Consider the following 19,335-nt stretch of genomic DNA (forward strand, 5'->3'; position numbering starts at 1 on the left):
CTCATTATGTTGGGAAGAATTTGATCTCTTTTTGCTTGCATGCAATTGAAAATAAAAAATGTTTGACATCTAAAAAGGTTCCTGGCTTTGAAGGTGGAACACTACATAGACAGCTAAACAGCAGAGCTTGCAGAAGCCAGGAATCCAGAGGGTTAGGGGTTGTTGGGACAGAATGCAGAGACGTTTGCCTGCTTAAATAAAGCATATGTTACGCAATGTGCTAATTCTTTCATGTCATTTTATAGAGATAAACTGTAACAATTGGGTCTGGCAAATCTGATTATTACCACAGTATATATTCACCTTACTTAACAATTCAGCTAAGCCTTTTCATGTCGAGTGTTAATTTGCTCCACTTGTAAAATGACTGAAGAAATATTACAAAAGGCACACGTATCCTTTTCAAATCACAGTAGGATTTTGATGTCCTGCTATCTTTTAAGCAGATAGAAGGTAGCCTGATAAAAGCAAGACAGTCAGACTGTCTGTGGGAATGACTGTTAGCACTGAATCAAAATTGATTTTACAGCAGATTCAGATTTGTAACAATGTTATATTTATGGTTTCTGGAGCAAAAATGGGAGTCGAAGCTTTCTAGGAAAGGGAAAGGGAAACATATTGGGAAAAAAAAAATACATTTCTGGCGGATAGGAGGAGGAGAAGAAAATAAAACAAAATCCATCTGAAAAAATACTGTGATCACCCTCATTACTCTCTAAATAGCCAAAAGAAATGGACAGGCCAACTGGCCAGAGCAATTGTATCAATGTCACCAGGGATGCAGTGTTGTGTTGTGTGTCACACAAGGATCCTTTCAATTGTTATGGCTGCGACATTAGTGTACTCAACTGTTACTTCCTTCTTCTGCATTGTGAGCATTGTTAGCAAGACTAATAATTGTTGTCCATCTCTGATTGCCTGATCCAAAGTACTTTTAGGGAGTTCCAGAATTTTGTTCCACAACATGAAATGGCAACATTGTTCCAACTCAGGATGGTGTATGGTGGCAACTTGCATGAGGTGGTGTTTCCAATTCTAGATTATAGAGATCATTGGTGTGGACAATGCTGTCCAACGAGGCTTGACAAATTGCTGCAATGCATTTTACAGACAGTGCACACCGCTGCTATTGAATGCCAGTGTTGAAGCGATTGATGGGGAGTGAATGTTGAAGATGGTGGTGGGAAATGACTTCTTTGTTCTGCATGGTGATTTACCTTTGTCTCATTCTAGGCTGGCAGTGTCATCATCAGCACTATCAGCTGGCATTATGTCCATGGATGCATGGAAAAATGTGGTTCAGCAGTGAACAAACTATTTTATCTCCTCAATGCTGAACAGCAACAGAAATAGTTGATGATGTTATTGTCTTGTCCAAAGTACACTGTAACAGGTGCCTGCACTTAAAAAGTACATCATGGGTACACCTAGAGATTGTGTAAGGCACCTTATGAATTCAAGGATTGCTTCAGAGTATTCAATCAATCCTTGATGACAACCAGCAAGATTCATTTCTCCTTTTAAAATCAACATTTGCTCTTCCATTACATTTTATTCCTACTTCCTGAGGATAAATGTGTCGCTATACTTCCACTCACAAAAACTGGCAGTTTACTCTTTTAGGATTAACAATATTACGATGTTCTCTCCAAGACACAACTTACATCAGAAAAATATTACATAAGAATCATTGGGAAAAAGGCAAGATTTATGAACTGGGTAGCTTGAGGAGGCTTGTGCCTTAATTCTTATCAATACTCTCATAAACAAAGATGCCACAGATATCCTGCTCCAAGACATTTAAAAACTTGTAATTTCACAGCCATCCACCAGTTGAGATCTTGTTTGTTTTAAGTGGGGTGGCATGGTGGCTCAGTGTCGGCATTGCTGCCTCACAGCGCAAGGGATTGGGGTTTAATTCCAGCCTTGGGCAACTGTCCGTGTGGAGTTTGCACATTCTGTCACATCTGTGTGGGTTTCCTCCAAGTACTCCGGTTTCCTCCCATAGTCCAAAGATATGCAGGTTAGGTGAATTAGCCAAGCTAAGTTGCCCATAATGTTCAGGGATGTGTAGGTTAGGTGCATTAGTCAGGGGAAATGTAGAACAATAGGATAGAGGAATGAGTCTAGGTGGGTTACTCTTCAGAGGATCGGTGTGGACTTGTTGGGCCAAATCGCCGGTTGCCACACTGTAGGGATTCTACTATAAAAAGTGAGGTTTTATTGTGCAAGCAGAAAATTATTCAGGCCATGTTATAAATTGAAGTAACAAATGCAAATTGTTAAATGTGCAAAATCCGTCGCCAAGTTCAATTGTAATATGTTCTCCCTAATTACCCATAGTCAGAAATTAATGAGATATAATGCTGTATACAGCCTTGGCACAGTTTGTATATCTAGCCGTGGCAGCCTATTCCATATTCCAGGACTTTTGTGTCCAGTATTCAGGATTGAGTGTGATTCCCATCTCCTCCTTTCAAGTATGCTCCTTAACAACCTCTGGGTTGTTGATCTACAGTGGCAAAATGCATTTCATTCATTCCTATCTTTATTTTGTCAGCAAGGGTGAAATGGTGCACTGCCCTACTGATCTAGAAGCCCAATTTCCAGTTCCAGATTTGTGTCCCAGTCATTGATAATGAGCAGGTTCATTCTTTACTAAGAATCATTTGGAACAGCTAAATGTATCATTAAACCACTTCTGACTTATTTACAAGTTAACACAACTTCTGTCCTATACATAATCACTTATCTTTAAGTAACAACACTTCCTTAAATGTCCTCATCATTCTTTGTCAGCAGTCCTCAAAGAAATGCTTTGTCTAATTTCCTGCCATCTCTCTGTCTGGTTCGGGTACAAGGAAGTAACCAATGCTGAGAGCTCACCAGCTTAAAAAACAGCAACCTGCAAGTCTGGCTGTATCTGTACTAATCATTCTGCACAGGTATATTTCCCACCACACATTTCTTCTTTACATCTGCTCACAGCCCAAAAGATATGCCTTAATGTCTCACAAAATCAGCTATATGCTCACTTAGGATTAATTTTTCCAATAAATACCCATATCATCAGTGGTATCTGGTTTATATATTATCAACTCACCAATCCATGTATTTAGAGCTTTGTTGTGATATATCCTCTATACATTAGCACGATTTGTGTTAATCATTCATACTTGCAGATGGGTCATTATGGAAAGAAAATTATCTTTCAAGATTTAATTTAAGAGAGGCTTGATTTAAATGCAGTTAGCTCCTTCATTATATAGCTACAGATTTCTGACCTTGATATGCTGAGCTTGTCAATTAATAGGAACATTTGATCAGCATTCTTCCCAATAAATTGCAATGGAAGAAACAGATCTTTCTGGAAACTGTTAAGAATAGACATTACAGGCATATTTCATGGCTAATTCTACAGCAAACAAATTGCTGCATCACAAATATATGAAGTTAAAATAGGAGCAGAGCCAGGTTTAATTTACATATAATTGGACAAAATTATTATTTTCTATTTACATACTACTGGAATATCCCCTTCTAATTTGCTTTAAAAGTGGATAACATGCAAATGGTATACTGAGTAGATTTATATTTGTTCACTATTATCAGTTCAGCAGTGGCACTACATCTGCAATATAGAAATAAATGATAATGTAAAAAGTAGAGATGACAAATAATCATTTCTACATATCAAGCTAACAGTTTCAAGTGAAGTTGCTCTCCTGATACATGCGTGAAGCAGATTTACTACCATTGATCTGGTGAAATTATGATCAACAGGAAAATGTTACTGAACAACAGACGAAGCTGACAAGGCCCTGGGTTTTGATGGACTTCATCCTATGGTGTTGAAAAAAGTGACTAATAAGATAATAGATGCTTTGGTGTTAATTTTCCAAAATTTGCTAGCTTTCGGAAAGCTTCCATCTGACTGGAAAGTAGCAAATATAACTCTTCTATTCAAGAAGGAAGGGAGGCAGAAAACAGGAAACCATAGGCGTCTGCCATGAGGAAGGTGTTAGACTTATTAATTGTAAAGTTCCAAGATACAGAAGAATCTATGTGTCCTAGTGCTTAAGTCACAAAAAGTTAGCAAGCAGGTACAGGATGGAATTAAGAAGGCTAAAGGAATCTTACCCTTCTTACAAGAGGAATTGAAATAAAAGTTAGGATGTTGTGGTTTACACTGGAGATAATTCAGAGGAGATTTACTAAATTGAAAATTGGAATAAGTTGTCTTATGAGGATAGGTTGTATAGGATGGGCTTGTTTCAACTGAAATTTAGAAGATTAAGGGGTGACTTGATTAAAGTGTATGGTTATCAAGCGTTATTTGAAACATGTAATTCAAAGCATAATTAAATCAAAAGTGATCTAATTGAAAGACAAAGCAGAATGGATTAATTCTGCTCCTAATTTATGTTTAATTGAATAACATTCCCCAAGCATTGCTACCAAAATGGAAGGAAAAGACGATGCCAAATGCAACAAAATTTCATAAACACAGAGTTGCTCATCAAAACAAAAGTGAAAACAGAAGGTGCTGGAAATACTCAGCAGGTCTTACAGCATTTACAGAAAGGGAAGAAGTATTAAACTTTTAAGGTAAAAATTGCTCTTCTTGAGATGTCTAGAGAGAAATTAATTAAAACCTGTCCAAGAAAAGATAACCAGTAAAATCCATACTTACACAGCTATAACAGTAATGCTACCTATGAAGGTTAAAATTATCTCTTCGGGGAATCATATTGCTGACTTGCTTACTTAAAAAGTAGCCACTGAAGCCACTGCTAATAGCAGTTAAAGTAAATGCATCACTGATGAGTCAGTTTTACAATTTCTTCTCACCCAATAATTGGGTTAATGACTTTAACTCTTTAGCATTTACAGAAAGTGATATTGCTAATTTAGATCAGGTTACGACAATTGTCAATGGAACATTATTAGCGTCAGTCTCGAGGGGATCTTGTGGTACAGCAGTCGTGTCTCTCCCTCTGAGCCAGGAGACCCAGTTTTAAGTCATATATGCTCCAAAGGTATGTAATAACATTTATGAACAGGATGATTAGGAAAATAAAGTAGCCTCAATCATTAACTGGTTCTCTCTCCACAGAAGCTGTCTAGCCAACTGGAGTATTTCCCAAATTTTTATGCTGCTGATTTAATAGGAATAAATAGATAAAAGGATTTTTACTCATCATAAATACTTTACTTTTTTTTAACTTTTCCATTAAGAAACAAAGTTTGTGCTATGAAATATAGCAGCACAATAAACCACAACATACTTTAACATCTCTATTTAAAAATAACAAGCTTCTCTCTGTAAAACAATCTAAATATATATAGACATATATATTATATATGCATACATAATATATATATATATATATATATAGATAACACAGTAAAAAACTTACAAAGTGCACATTTTGTCTCACTCTACACTGAACTTTAACTGCTTCTCCTGACAATAACTTTTATAATGGTGGATTTTTTTGGAAGGAGGTGTGGTTGCGAAAACAAATGTGCTTAGATTTGCCTTTTTGTTATTCACTTATGGGAATGTGGACTTCGCTGGCTGGGCCAGCATTTATTGTCCGTACCTAATTGACCTTGAAAAGGCCATATAAATGCACTTGTTTTGAAAGGATAATGTAGCTGTAAGTCAGCAGTTAGAAAGGCAGAAAAGTTTTATGTGTATTCACATTCACCAAATGATTGAAATTGCTTCAGGAACAAAATGTATCTTGTCAAACCTAACCAGAAAAACAACATTTTGTTTGTGCTTTATAATACTTTCACATACACTACGGTCAATGGCACTTTCACATAATTAGTTATCAAATACAAAAATTTACTATTCTGTTGTACAAATATGTTTCATGTAAAGCTGTTACTGTTGTCTTTTACAATAAGGTAAAATCAAGAATGTTATCTTCACTAAAGTGGAATGGATTATGTCGATTATGTGCATGTTTGTGAATAATTACTAATCATATTCATTCATATCATCAAAGTTAAAAATCACACAACACCAGGTTATAGTCCAACAGGTTTAATTGGAAGCACACTAGCTTTCGGAGCGACGCTCTTTCATCAGGTGACTATCATCTGATGAAAGAGCGTCGCTCCGAAAGCTAGTGTGCTTTCAATTAAACCTGTTGGACTATAACCTGGTGTTGTGTGATTTTTAACTTTGTACACCCCAATCCAACACCGGCATCTCCAAATCATGATTCATATCATTAGCATTGTAAAACCTTTCACTATTTTTCATTCTGACCTTTTTTTCATTTTTATGTGAGCTACATATGCCTGGAGTTTCCAATGTGAGCACAACACAAAAATTCCACACAAGCAATACTTCAAAATGCAACTATTTAGTTCATGTTAGATTATGTCCAAAGTATCCTCCAGATTTGAATTAGTCAAACCTAATGTGGATATAAAATTAGTAAAAATGATGATAAGCCATTTAGGCTATGGGAAACACTAAGTCCACATGAGTATTTTTCTTTCCATTATGGAGGTTGGCTAGCTCAGGCAGCCGGACAACCAGTCTGTAACGTAGAGTGATGCCCACAATGTGGATTCAATGGCAAAGGACACCAAGCACTCTCTTCTCAACTCCTCCCCTTGTCTGTGATGGCCCTCAAGTTAACCACGACCTGTTGGCTCTCTCTAATGGGTGAGCAGCCCTATGGTAACTTTGGTTGTTTTTGCTTTCAAATTTAAACCTCCATTGATTTAACCTTGCATTAGTGGTATACATTTATTCATGTATCTTAGGCACACAATGTTAAGAATCTCAGAAAAGGCAGCCACCGAGCCTCACCAGCTCTTGGGCGAAAAGCTCACTTAGTTCCATTTTCCTGACTTCTCCCTGGAAGCCTGCAATTTCTTCCATTTCAGATGACATTCTAATTCCTTTCTGGATGCTTCAGCTGAATCTATCTCCAGAACAATCTTGGGCAGTGCATTCCAGACCTTAAACTACATCGCTGCATAAAACATTTTTTTCTCATAGTACCTTGGTGTCTTTTGCTAATCGCTTTAAATCTGTGGCCTCTCTTACTCGACCCTTTCACAGTTTCTCCCTATCAAACATTAAAGATGGAAAAGCTTTTCCATTTTTAATGTAATTTATACTTAGATCATAAAACACAAGAGATTCACCACACTCATATCATACATTAAATAGTTAAATTATGAGGACTGCTTCCCTTTGTTTAACTTGTACTATCTTGGATTCAGTCAATAGACAATAGATGCAGGAGTAGGCCATTCTGCCCTTTGAGCCAGCACCACCATTCATTATGATCATGGCTGGTCATCCTTAATCAGTATCCTGTTCCTGCCTTATCCCCATAACCTTTGATTCCACTATCCTTAAGAGTTCTATCCAGAGAGTATCCAGAGACTTGGCCTCCACAGCCTGCTGGGGCAGACCATTCCACACACCCACCATTCTCTGGGTGAAGAAGTTTCTCCTCAACTCTGTTCTAAATGGCTGACATCTTATTTTTAAACTGTGTCCTCTGGTTCGGGACTCACCCATCAGCAGAAACATGCTTCTGCCTCCAGAGTGTCCAATCCTTTAATAATCTTATACGTCTCAATCAGATCCCCTCTCAGCCTTCTAAACTCAAGGGTATACAAGCCCAGTCACTCCAATCTTTCAACATAAGGTAGTCCCGCCATTCCGGGAATTGACCTCGTGAACCTACGCTGCACTCCCTCAATAGCCAGAATGTCTTTCTTCAAATTTGGAGACCAAAACTGCACACAATATTCCACATGCGGTCTCACCAGGGCCCTGTTCAGCTGCAGAAGAACCTCTTTACTTCTACACTCAATTCCTCATTCTGTCATAGAGTCACACAACCTAGAAACAGGCCCTGCGGTCCATCTTGTCTCTTCCAGCCACCAAACACCAAACTACATTAATCCCATTTATCTGCACTTGGTCCATAGCCTACAATGCCCCGGTATTGTAAGTAGTCATCCAGATGCGTCTTTAATATTGTGAAAGTATCTGCCTTCACCGTTCTCTATATGAAGCACTCTATGATCTCTCTCAGATCTCCTCTAAGACACTTGCTCCTCACCTTAAACTTATGCCCTCAAGCCTTAGACACATCTGTCCTGGGGAAAAGATTTCCATGATTAACTCTGCCCATGCCTCTCATAATTTTGAATATCTCAGCAGACTTCCTACCCGTTCGCCCCCCCCCCCACCCCCCCCACCCAGCCTCCTCTGCTCCAAGGAAAATAAACCCAGTCTATCTTGTCTGTCTTCATAGCTGTGCAATTGTGTTCTTCTGATAGTCTGACAACCAGAACTGCACACAATATTCCATTTGTGGCCTAACCAATGTTTTGTAAAGTTTTAGCTGAAAATATGTTGCTGGTTAAAGCACAGCAGGTTAGGCAGCATCCAAGGAACAGGAAATTCGACGTTTCGGGCATAAGCCCTTCATCAGGAAACTTATGCCCGAAACGTCGAATTTCCTGTTCCTTGGATGCTGCCTAACCTGCCGTGCTTTAACCAGCAACACATTTTCAGCTGTGATCTCCAGCATCTGCAGACCTCATTTTTTACCCTTTGTAAAGTTTTAACATGTTTTCCTTGCTCCTATATTCTACACTTTAGTAAATGAAGGCAAGCAGCTTTCTTCACCACCCAGTTTCCCTGTGCTGACACCTTCAGGGATCTATGAACTTTTACACTAAGGTCCCTTTCTTCCTCAGTACTATGTAGGGACTTACCATTCATTGTGTCTATCTTCCCTTATTGGATCTCCCAAATGCATTACCTCACACTTATTGGGATTAAATTCCACCTGTCATTTTTCTGCCCAATTTACCAGCTGATCAGTATCAGACTATAGCCTGAGATAAACCTGATCCCTATCAACACCTCTAATTTTCTTGTCATCTGCAAACTTACTAATAATACTTTCTGTATTCACATCCAAGTCATTAATGCACACAACAAACAATAAGGATCCCAGCAACAATCCTGTCAGTCACCGCCGGTCACAGGCTTCCAATTACAAAAATAACCCTCTACCTCTGCCTCCTATTTGTAAGTCAATTTTGGATCCAGTTTGCCAACTTGCCTTGGATACCATGGGTTCCTGTGATTGAATTTTCATAGGCAATCTGGAGTCTTTACAATTCAACAGTGTAGGCTCAGAAAAACTGGGCTGAATTATGAGGTGCCATAGTCCCAGCCTCATCAGCAAAGAAAGTCATAGGGAGAACTGTTGCTCTGCAGGATTTAACAGCCAATTAATAACCAATCATCTCTCAAATGATGGTAGCACCATTGTCGCTACAGTCAGTCCTGGACTCAGGGCTTCTGGAAACATATGACAATGAATGGAACTTCTGGTGCCAAGGCGAGGACTTTCCTTGAGAGAAGGTGTTGGGAGCTGAATTCAAGAGACCATGGGGAAAGGTGAACCTGAGGTGGACATGATGTTGTGCAGTGAATCTTCCAAAGAGATCTTGTGGCCATTAAAGAAGGACATCCCTGCCAACCATCTGCCCATGAAGGGAAATCTGCTAGCTGACCAATTGAATGGGCCTCCTCCATCATATGGCTAATCCCCGGGGTAATGGGATAATACCCTTGAAGTAATGGCCCTTTCAAGGGCCTCAATTGGCTGACGAGCTGCCAGGCCACCTGACATCAATCCTGCCTCTGGTGAATTCCTGGCAGGTATAGAATCAGGTAAGTAAGTGGCAGGGAGGTCACCCACTGGGTTTAATGTACACTTCCATTTTGAAATGAGGCAGGGAGGAATATTAAATCTATCTCATTATTTAATTAGATAGGGGAATCCACAACAAAGAGATATCATCTTATAATTAGAACTGCACCATTTAGCAGTGAGATCAGGAAGCACGTTTGCAGAAACGAAAAACTGGTCCCTAAAATAAGGGTCACTTAAAAATATTGACAGTTTTTTGATTGCTATGGGAATCAAGAGATGTGAAATGAAGCTGGTCAATGGAATTGAGGTACAGATGAGCTATGATCTCATAGAAGCATGCTTGAGGGGCTGAATGGTCAATATTATTTCCAGTGCCAGAACTTATTATTATAAATGTGGAAAGTTACACAGGAAGCAAAGCACAAAACAGGCCATTTGCCCTGTGTAGTCAATACTGGATTCATGTCAACACAAGGCTTTACCCACTCTGCTTCATATCAATATACCTTTCTATTTATTTCTCCCTCATGTACTTAATTACCTGTCCCTCAAATGCATCTTTGAGTTACCTCAACAACTTCATGCAGTGGTAAGCTTCATTTTTTTAAATTCTCTTTGAATAAAGAAGTTTTTTTTATCCGAACTCCTGACTGAACTTATGGCTAATTTATATTTACAATCTGCTAGTTTTCAACTCCCCCAAAGCTGAAAGTGAGGACTGCAGATGCTAGAGGTCAGTGTTGAGAGTGTGGTGCTGGAAAAGCATAGCAGGTCAGGCAGCATCTGGAAGGGCTTATGCCCGAAATGTCGATTCGCCTACTCCTTGGATGCTGTCTGACCTGCTGTGCTTGTCCAACACCACATCTCAATTCCCCCAAAGGTGGCAATGTCTTCTCCATGTCTACCCTATATAATAATTGAGTAACTTTAAAGATCCTTATTAGGCCAACCCTCAGTCCTCTATTTTGTACAGAAAAAAATCCCCCTTTTATCAGTCTTTCTTGATATTTATAAACACTCAATTGCAGTATAATACTTGAAAATGTCTTCCTACAGAGCAGTCACCTTCAAGGGAATACAAGTGAGATTTATGATCAAAATGAGTGGGACGGATTGAAAACCTATTTCAACTTATGAAATTGTGTATATTTTTAGAAATGAGCTATTTGAAATAGATAACTTTTTAGAATAAACTGTGTGAGATTCATCTCAAATGATGAAGAGATGACAGCCTTGTTTATGTTGCCACTCTGTAATGGAGTTCAGCTTTTTCGAGGCTTCAATGCCACATTAAAGGAAACAGAAAAGATTCTAAAACACTAAATATTAACAATTAGAAAAAAACAATAATCACTTTGTTTCATACGGTGTCTGAAAACTGTTTTGATGGAAAAATGTAAGATATTAAGGTGACTCCTGCATATTGTAGTTACACGTGTGATTTACGTCCACAATTACATGTATGCACGTATTTGGATGTCACCATGAATGAAATTCATAGCTTACGTGCATATGTTAAATTCTGTACGATTAAGTTTCCCCTAAGCTTACTGCAAACAAATCTTTTATCCACAAATGTCATCCACTAGTTTGGTGCCATTAATCCCTCGGTATGTGACACGGCTTGGCCGTACCAGAACTCCATAATTTGGTTTGCAATTAAAATACCGTTTCTCCCCCACAGAACCATCATTTTTGCCTTTTGGTGAGCGCAGTTCTAGTCCAAGCCATATGCCAGGTGCAAAGTCAGTAGGTCCAATGTATTTAATGGTTGCCATCTCACTTGAACTGCTCAGTAGTACCTGTGAGCCTTCCTGTAACTTTACGCTTCCTTCAGTTGTACTTGTGCTGCTCCAGCTTCGTCGCATGATTGCATTTTTTGGCCTGGAAACAAGAAATATTATTGAGAGAAGAAAATTCTGATAAAATATCTGTATCCAAAAATTTTTAGCCATTAATTAATCCACATTTCCAGAGTTTTCTTATTTATTTCTCAGATTTCTAGTTGTTTTGATTCATACAAAATCACACCCTTACAATATAAATTGTAAGGTATAATGATTGAAGGAAGTTCCTGCCTATGCACACACTGACTCTGTTTCATTTAAGTTCAACCAAATCTGCTGGAAAATAAAAATAAAAAGATAAAATGTCAGTGCAACATCAAGGGCTGAAGGGCCTGTGCTGTACTGTACTATTCTATGTTCTAAAAATACTTTTAAAACTATTTAAAATTTTGATGATTAATTGCTTTTGATTGTACTCAATTTGTCTATAACATAAACATCTTCAGGTTGAAGCAAACTTCATGACCAACAGAAATTCATTAAAAAGGTTTTGAAGAAAAAAATCTCCTTTCTTTTCTCCAAGTTTCTCCCGGTTTGGCTTGCAGAGTGGGTTAAAGAATTACTCTAGAGAGGTATAAATGCTGCAACACAACCAACAACTCTGCAATATGGTAAATCTAGTGAGGTGACTCTCTCTCCTCCTGGGAGACAACTTGGAGTCCGCCTTTCTGTAAGGCATGATCAGGATGAGGGAAGTACTTTGGGGAGACTTGTGAAACTTGTATTTTACCTTGCATTTTCACACTGAAATCTGGTTTGATGGATCATATTTGTGTTTTTTATGTATTATTGTTTTTAATGGGTGATCTTTCACTGAAACACACGCAAACATTGGTTTTAGCAATAAAACAGAAGTTTATTACACAAAGGAAGTGAAGAAAACAATAGAAGAAACCAAACTATTTAACTTAATGTTTAAAGATTTTGAAAATGATGGTTAAAATATATTCCATTAAACCCAACAGTACTCCTTTACAGTACTTGCACCAGACAGAATTCCCTTCTCTATCACATCTATAGGACTTACTTCAACTGTGGTTTCAATTCTCAGTCTTCAGAATCTGATAGTCTGTTATTTGAGTCTTCTTAGAGCTCAGCTTAGACTTTCTCAGCATCAAATAACACTTCCAGCTTTTAGCCAATTATTTCTGGTCTGGGTATTTCAAACTAAATTTCTTACACTTAGGTAACCTATTTCATAGTAGTTCTAAACTGTCTCCTTTCCTCAAGAGCAATTGTATTATACATCAGGCTTCGGCTAAGACTTCTGCAAAACTGCAACCAAATGGGCTTTTTTCAATCTCCAGGTGTTTTCACTAAACCAAAAAAAAAGCAATTGTAGAACATTTTAACTAAAGTCTAATACACCATGCTGCTTATTTTGTTCACTTGTAAAATGTCTCAAATTTAACAAATTCCCATTAGCATACAAGAATAATCTCTTTCACACTGTTGTTTAAAAGAAGTCACAATGAATACAGAAATACTTACAAGTTAATCATTAAAATCCTTCAGAGACACAGACCAAGCTTAAATGTCAGTAGTTTAAACTCCAAAAATTCTAAAATAAATTATATTCATACGTATTGATTAGGGATAGTCAGCATGATTTTGTGCAAGGAAAATAATATCTCACAAATCTGATTGAGGTTTTTGAGGAAGTTACCAAAATGATTGATGAGGTCACAGCAGGAGACATTGTTTACTTGGACTTTAATAAAGCCTTCAACAAGGTTCCAGGCTGTAGACTAATTAGTAAAGTTAGGTCACATGAGATAGAGAGTGAGTTTGCCAATTAGATACATATTTGGCTTAACAGTAGGAGACAGAAAGTGGTGGTTGAGGGTTGCTTTTCAGACTGGAGGCCTCTCACCAGCGGTGTTCCAAGGCAATCAGTTCTGGGTCCTCTTTTGTTTGTCATTTATATAAATGATTTGGATGAGAATATAGAATGGTTTGGAGGTGCCAGATTTGGACTGGGGTGGACAAAGTTATCGGTTATAGTCCAACAGGTTTATTTGGAAGCACTGGCTTGAGATACTACCTCTTCATTAGATAATTGCGGAACATGACCATACGGATACAGAATTTATAGCAGAAGGGTTACAGTATCATGGAGTTGTAATGATATATTAAACAACTTTAGTTAAAAATCACACAGAAGACATGGTTAGTAAGTTTGCAGACAACACCAAAATTGGTGGATTAGTGAAGTAGATCGTGAAGATGGTTTTCTAAGATTACAAAGAGATCTTGATCAAATGGGTCAATGTGCTGAAAAATGGCAGATGGAGTTCAAAATGGATAAATGTGAGGTATCGTATTTTGGTACAACAAACAAGGGTAGGGCCCTGGGTAGTATTGTAGAACGGAGGGACCTAGGGGTTTAGGTACACAATTCTTTGAAGTTTGCGTCACATATAGACAGGGTGATTAAAAAGGCATTTGGCATACTTGCACTCGTTGCTCAGCCCTTTGAGAATAGGAGCTGGGAAGTCAAGTTTTGTTGTGTGGGGCATTGGTGAGGCCTTTTCTGGAATACTGTGTCCAGTTCTAGTCGCTCAGATATAGGAAAGATATTATTAAGCTGCAGAGAGCTCAAAAGAGATTTACAAGGATGTTGCCAGGTATGGAAGATTTGAGTTATAAAAAGAGGCTGGATAGGTTGGGACTTTTTTCACTGGAGCATAGGAGGTTGAGACGCAGCCTTATAGAAGCTTATAAAATAATTCGGGGTATAGATAGTGAATGATAGTTGTCTTTTATCCAGGATCGGTGATTTCATTACTGGGGGTACATATCCTAGGTGAGAGGAGAAAGAATTTAAAAAGACATATGGGGCAATTATCATGTGTAGAATTAATGTCCTGAGGAACTGGTGGATGTGGGTATAATTACCATGTTTAAAAGACATTTGGATAAGTACATGAATAGAAAAGGTTTTGAAGGATATGAGCCAGGAGCAAGCATGTGGACTTTGTTTAGTTTGGGATTTTGTTCAGCATGGACTGGTTGGACCGAAGGTTCTGTTTCCGTGCTATAGGACTCTGTGACTCTCTATATAAATTATGCACCATGTATCACACATTGACATTTCTTTCTCAAAATCTTTTAATTGAAAGTTAAAATCTCTATTAATCCAACTAGCCCAGCTCAAAATCAAGGGGGTATAAATTGGGACTGCAAAACTGGTCTTAGAATCACCACAAGCAATGAAGCTGTATGTGAAAATAGCAATGCACCGAGCATTTCATGCTGAATGCTCACTTAAATGTTAACAACATGAAGCCAGATGTCAGCTCAATGCTGAATGGCAGCATGCCTTAGCAGAGTCTTAAGGTCATGCGAGGTTAATGTCCTAAGTTAAATCCCCGCAAAAGCTGATCATGCTGCATAATCCAGCTGATAGATCTGCTGACACCATCCTCTTTTCTGGTAGGGATATACCCAGCTTGATTGGTTTGGTGTGGTAGAGAAAACCCATCTAGTTGTCTAATCTGAAGGGGTTCTTGTATTAAGTAAAATGTAGTTTATTGTACGATAGCAAAAAAGATAAAGTTGAACAAGTATGATAGACATTGTTACTGAGACTGAGGAAGACCTTAATCTTTTGAGCTCCAAACCTGTTCCTCTGCCTAACTGCATGTCACATCAACATTTTGGATAGTCCTTAATACAGTTCTCTGTATGAACCCTTTCAAACTGTTACATCTTATGCAGGCAGTCCCCAGGTTGCAAATGGGTACTGGAATGGAACCCATTTGCAAGTCAGTTTATATGCAAGTTGAAGCATAATGCAGGACAATCTGGAGTAGTTGCTCATAAGTAAAGGAAATGTTTGTTTGTCAGGTCTTTAAACTTACACTCTGTATGGGACCATGCTCATAAGTATGAATGTTTGTACGTCAGTTGTTTGTAAATTGGGGACCCCCTGTACAACAGCTCACAACCAGTTTGTTCCCCATTATTAACATAATACAAGCCTCTGACCACAAATTAGTTTGTGTAGGGCTTTTGCTATTCTCTAGAACATGCTCTCTTTGGACTTGGAAAATTAGTTGCTGTCTGGATTGGAAACTGTTAACCTTGATTCGGTTCTTAATAGCATGAGTTCTGTAAGTGCATTTAAACTGGAGGACCTTCTACTTCTGGGTTGTCTTTCACTAAGGACAGTCTTCCTTTTGAAACAAGCAATTATTCCATTGGATTAGTGGGAGGGGCTTTATTCTTAGAAATTTCCTTCACAGAAGACACGTGACCTGCTGAAACAGGTACTTTCTTTTTCTAGTATCCTGGAACTGTGAACGAAGCAGTTTCTTCCTTGCATCATCCTGTATTTCTAAGTAAGGCAGTTTCCTTTTGCCAGTATCCTGAATCTCTGGGCAAATTAATTTCTTCTTGATTGTGTTCTAAATCCATGATAAATGGTCATCATATCTCAGTGATGGGTGTCATAGAATTGTGCACATTAAATCATTAATACTTAGGTTAGATTTAATTCCCTACAGTATGGAAACAGGCCCTTTGGTCCAACAAGTCCACACCAACCCTCTGAAGAGTAACCCATCCAGACCCATTCTCCTACCTTATAGTTACCCCTAACTAATGCCCTAACTAACAGTATGGGCAATTTATCGTGATGAATTTACCTAACCCGCACATCTTTGGACTGTGGGAGGGAACTGGAGCACCCAAAGAAAACCCAGCAGACACAGGCAGAATGTGCAAACTCCACACAGTCAACCGAGGCTGGAATCGAACCCAGGTCATTGGCGCTGTGAAGCAGCAGTGTTAACCACTGAGCCACTGTGCCAGCCGCATGAACAGATAATCTGTAAGAACAGATTTGTATTCTCAAAACTACTGACTAATCTGCATTGAAGAGTTGTTGAAGTGTGTAGACTCTTCAACTTGTTCATTAAGTTGGTTGTTTTAATTCAACCACAGTTATGGATTATTGGTAAAACTAATGTGTTCACTTCTTCAGCTGTGTTACTTGAGGACGTTTTTTTGCTTGGTATAATCCCTGCCACTGATGATTCTTCCTGAAAAGCGGTAAGAACAAAAATGTTCTGCTTGAATTAGCAACTAGTCTGTCATCGATTTCATCAAGCTGTTTTGGAGTCTCAACTACAATCAGTTGAGAATTCATTAATGAGCTATCTGCTATTTCATCTTTTGTGTTTCCTCAGAAACTCTGTTGAATTTTGCAGTCTGAACTCCATTCAGTTAGGAGTGGAAAACATTTCAGGCAACCCTATATAATCAAAGGTTTCCATCTTGCTGGTGGTATGAAACTCATTTCATTGCCAGTGTACTCTAATTTCAATACATTCCACCTTTCCTTTGAGTTTCTCCAGCACTTTCTGTTATATTTCCGCTCTCCAGCATTTGCAGTACTTTGCTTTTATTAGGCATGTAGCCATGGTAACCCAACAGACACCCTCTGTTTTGAAACAAAAGCAAAAACAGAAATTGCTGGAAAATTCAGCAGGTCTGTGATAACAAAGCCTGGCGTGTAGGGTTTACGGTAAGAACATGACCTCAAGCGCTACAAATGTTGAACACAATATTAAGTTCAGAAGGACTCTATTTTGATGTGCTGATCAAAATCCTGAAGGAACAACAGCTTGAAGAATAAAAGTAACATGACTGACTGCTATCAGGATGGCAGGCATTCAACCGCATAATGTGCTGAGCCTGGTTGTACATTATTGCACATTCAGCAACTGGTAACTTTTGCAAGCAGTTAGATGAAGTGCCTGCAAATCTACTTCTGTGCAATTGGTCTTACCCTGGGGATTTCCACTGTAACAAAGCCATGTACATGTTTCACCTGCTTCACAAGTCAGAGAGAGGACGAGTACCTATCTGTCACATCCTTTATGCAGGATGGATGGTGAACTCTGCTCCAGCTTGGACGGATGCCAGCATGAAGAAAGTCAGGACTATTGTTGAGCTATTGATGGCACTATTCTTGTCCTACTCTGAGATTGTAGATTTGGATACAAGGAATGGTAGAGTTTTGACAGCAATGCTTTCAGAAAGTACAGGTAATGTGCATAGTGCTTCTCGCTGAGGAGAAAGTAAAAGCAATGCTCCTGGAAGGTCCTAGGGGATAAGATCTTCTACTGAGAGGCTTTCTCCTCATAATCCTCCTCCCCATATCTGCTCCAGCTCCCTCTTACTCTGTACCCCAAAGATGATTATAGCATCCTGGATTCTGAGAAAATGATCTGACCAGAACCTTTGATGTCAAAGCAATGCCTTCAAAAGGGAATTAAATAAGCCCCTGACTAGGAAAGCTTTGCAGGACTACAGAAAAAGAGTAGGGGAATGGGAGAGTACCTAAATTTATATCCTGATGCTAAACACAGGCTCAGTGTGCCAACAAGTCTTGTTCTGTGCTGTGGATTTTCTATAAATCTTCTTCTCAAGTTCTATGCCCAAAATCATAACAAATACACAGCATCATGACACTAACACAGGGAGGCCAATGATGTGCGTCACAGAATCACTGCAGGTGGAACATGCTGCAGTTCAGTCTAATCTACACCAGTCACCCAAGGCAACCAGCCTCTCAAGGAGTACAACATAACTTTGACATGCAAATTGTAGCCTGCAGACTGATAGTGATGGTCCAGGTTCAAATTTCTTTACATCACATAGTTCAGCAGGAATCACTTCTGTTCTTACCACCTGTCATTGGCAGAAGGTTTTGCAGGTTGACACTCAACCTTTTTGCTGTATTCTGTAATTACCCACCTTGGCCATCAAGTGTGCTGGTGAAGAGAAAAACTGGCAAAGTTGGGAACAAAGTTGTAATACATGCTGACACCACAATCTTTCTATTCTACAAATCTCTGGCACACATTCCTAATATCCAAGTAATTACAAAAATCACCAAAATGGTATTTGGCACTAGCTATGCTGGGGTGTTGAGCGGTATGGGTGGAACGAACCCAATTTTGCAGCCAAGGTTTCCAGGTTTCAAATTCATTTCTCAAATGTAATTCTTTCCACCAGCAGGGTTTGCATTAGATAGCTCCAGTAAAATATATTATTAAATGTACCCTATAACTAGCTTCATGTTGCTTCCTGTCTTTTTTGGTTTCAGAGGCACACCAAAAAAAGTAAAATGTCAGGGAACTAAGGCATTATGAACAGTTGTACTTTTTAATTATACTTATTAAAGGATCCTGAAATTGTTAAAATAATGCAGGTTGAGATGACAATTTAATAGTCAGGTTGTGGAGTTTTTACAAATGGCAGTTTTAAAGTTTACTGGCAGTGTTGTAAAGTAAATGAGGTCAAGGAAGAGCTTTAGTAGAATAGTCCACATTTATTGCTTCATAAATGACTCCAATTAATTTTTGGTACAATTTTCATTGTTAGTTTTGTTAACAGTTGGTATTGTAACAACTTTGGATTGTGCAGTTCCACATGTATATGACTGCCTTTGCTATTTGAGGTCATGTATCTCTGCACATCAGCGTGCATCTAGGAAAATTTAAGAAACAGTGAAATTCACAGCTGACCTTGGAGGAACCTGTATAGGAGAACTCACAGCACAGGAACAGATAAGGGCATAGCTTTTACATGTAACCTTGTTGTAAGTCTACAGTAGTGAGTAGGATGGGTTCTTTCTTGATTATATGTTTTATTGAGATTTGTCTCTTGATTAAATTTTCAAAATATAAACTATAAGTACAATGTTAGCCAGGAGCACTGTTTTTTTAGAGCAATAATACAGTGCTATTTTC

At 38.5% G+C, this 19,335-nt stretch overlaps 1 protein-coding gene across 1 annotated transcript in view; it reads right to left on the reverse strand.

Annotated features, from left to right (window-relative positions):
• Positions 1-11,144: 11,144 nt before the first annotated feature.
• LOC132819695 (CAP-Gly domain-containing linker protein 4-like) overlaps positions 11,145-19,335 on the reverse strand; it is a 266,189-nt gene continuing 257,998 nt past the window's right edge. The window contains exon 16 of the mRNA XM_060831355.1: positions 11,145-11,609. Coding sequence (XP_060687338.1) covers positions 11,291-11,609 — 319 coding nt within the window. The 3' untranslated portion in view covers positions 11,145-11,290. The remainder of the gene's footprint in view (positions 11,610-19,335) is intronic.

Source organism: Hemiscyllium ocellatum, chromosome 10, assembly GCF_020745735.1.
Source record: "Hemiscyllium ocellatum isolate sHemOce1 chromosome 10, sHemOce1.pat.X.cur, whole genome shotgun sequence".
In the NCBI taxonomy this organism is placed as follows: Eukaryota; Metazoa; Chordata; class Chondrichthyes; order Orectolobiformes; family Hemiscylliidae; genus Hemiscyllium; species Hemiscyllium ocellatum.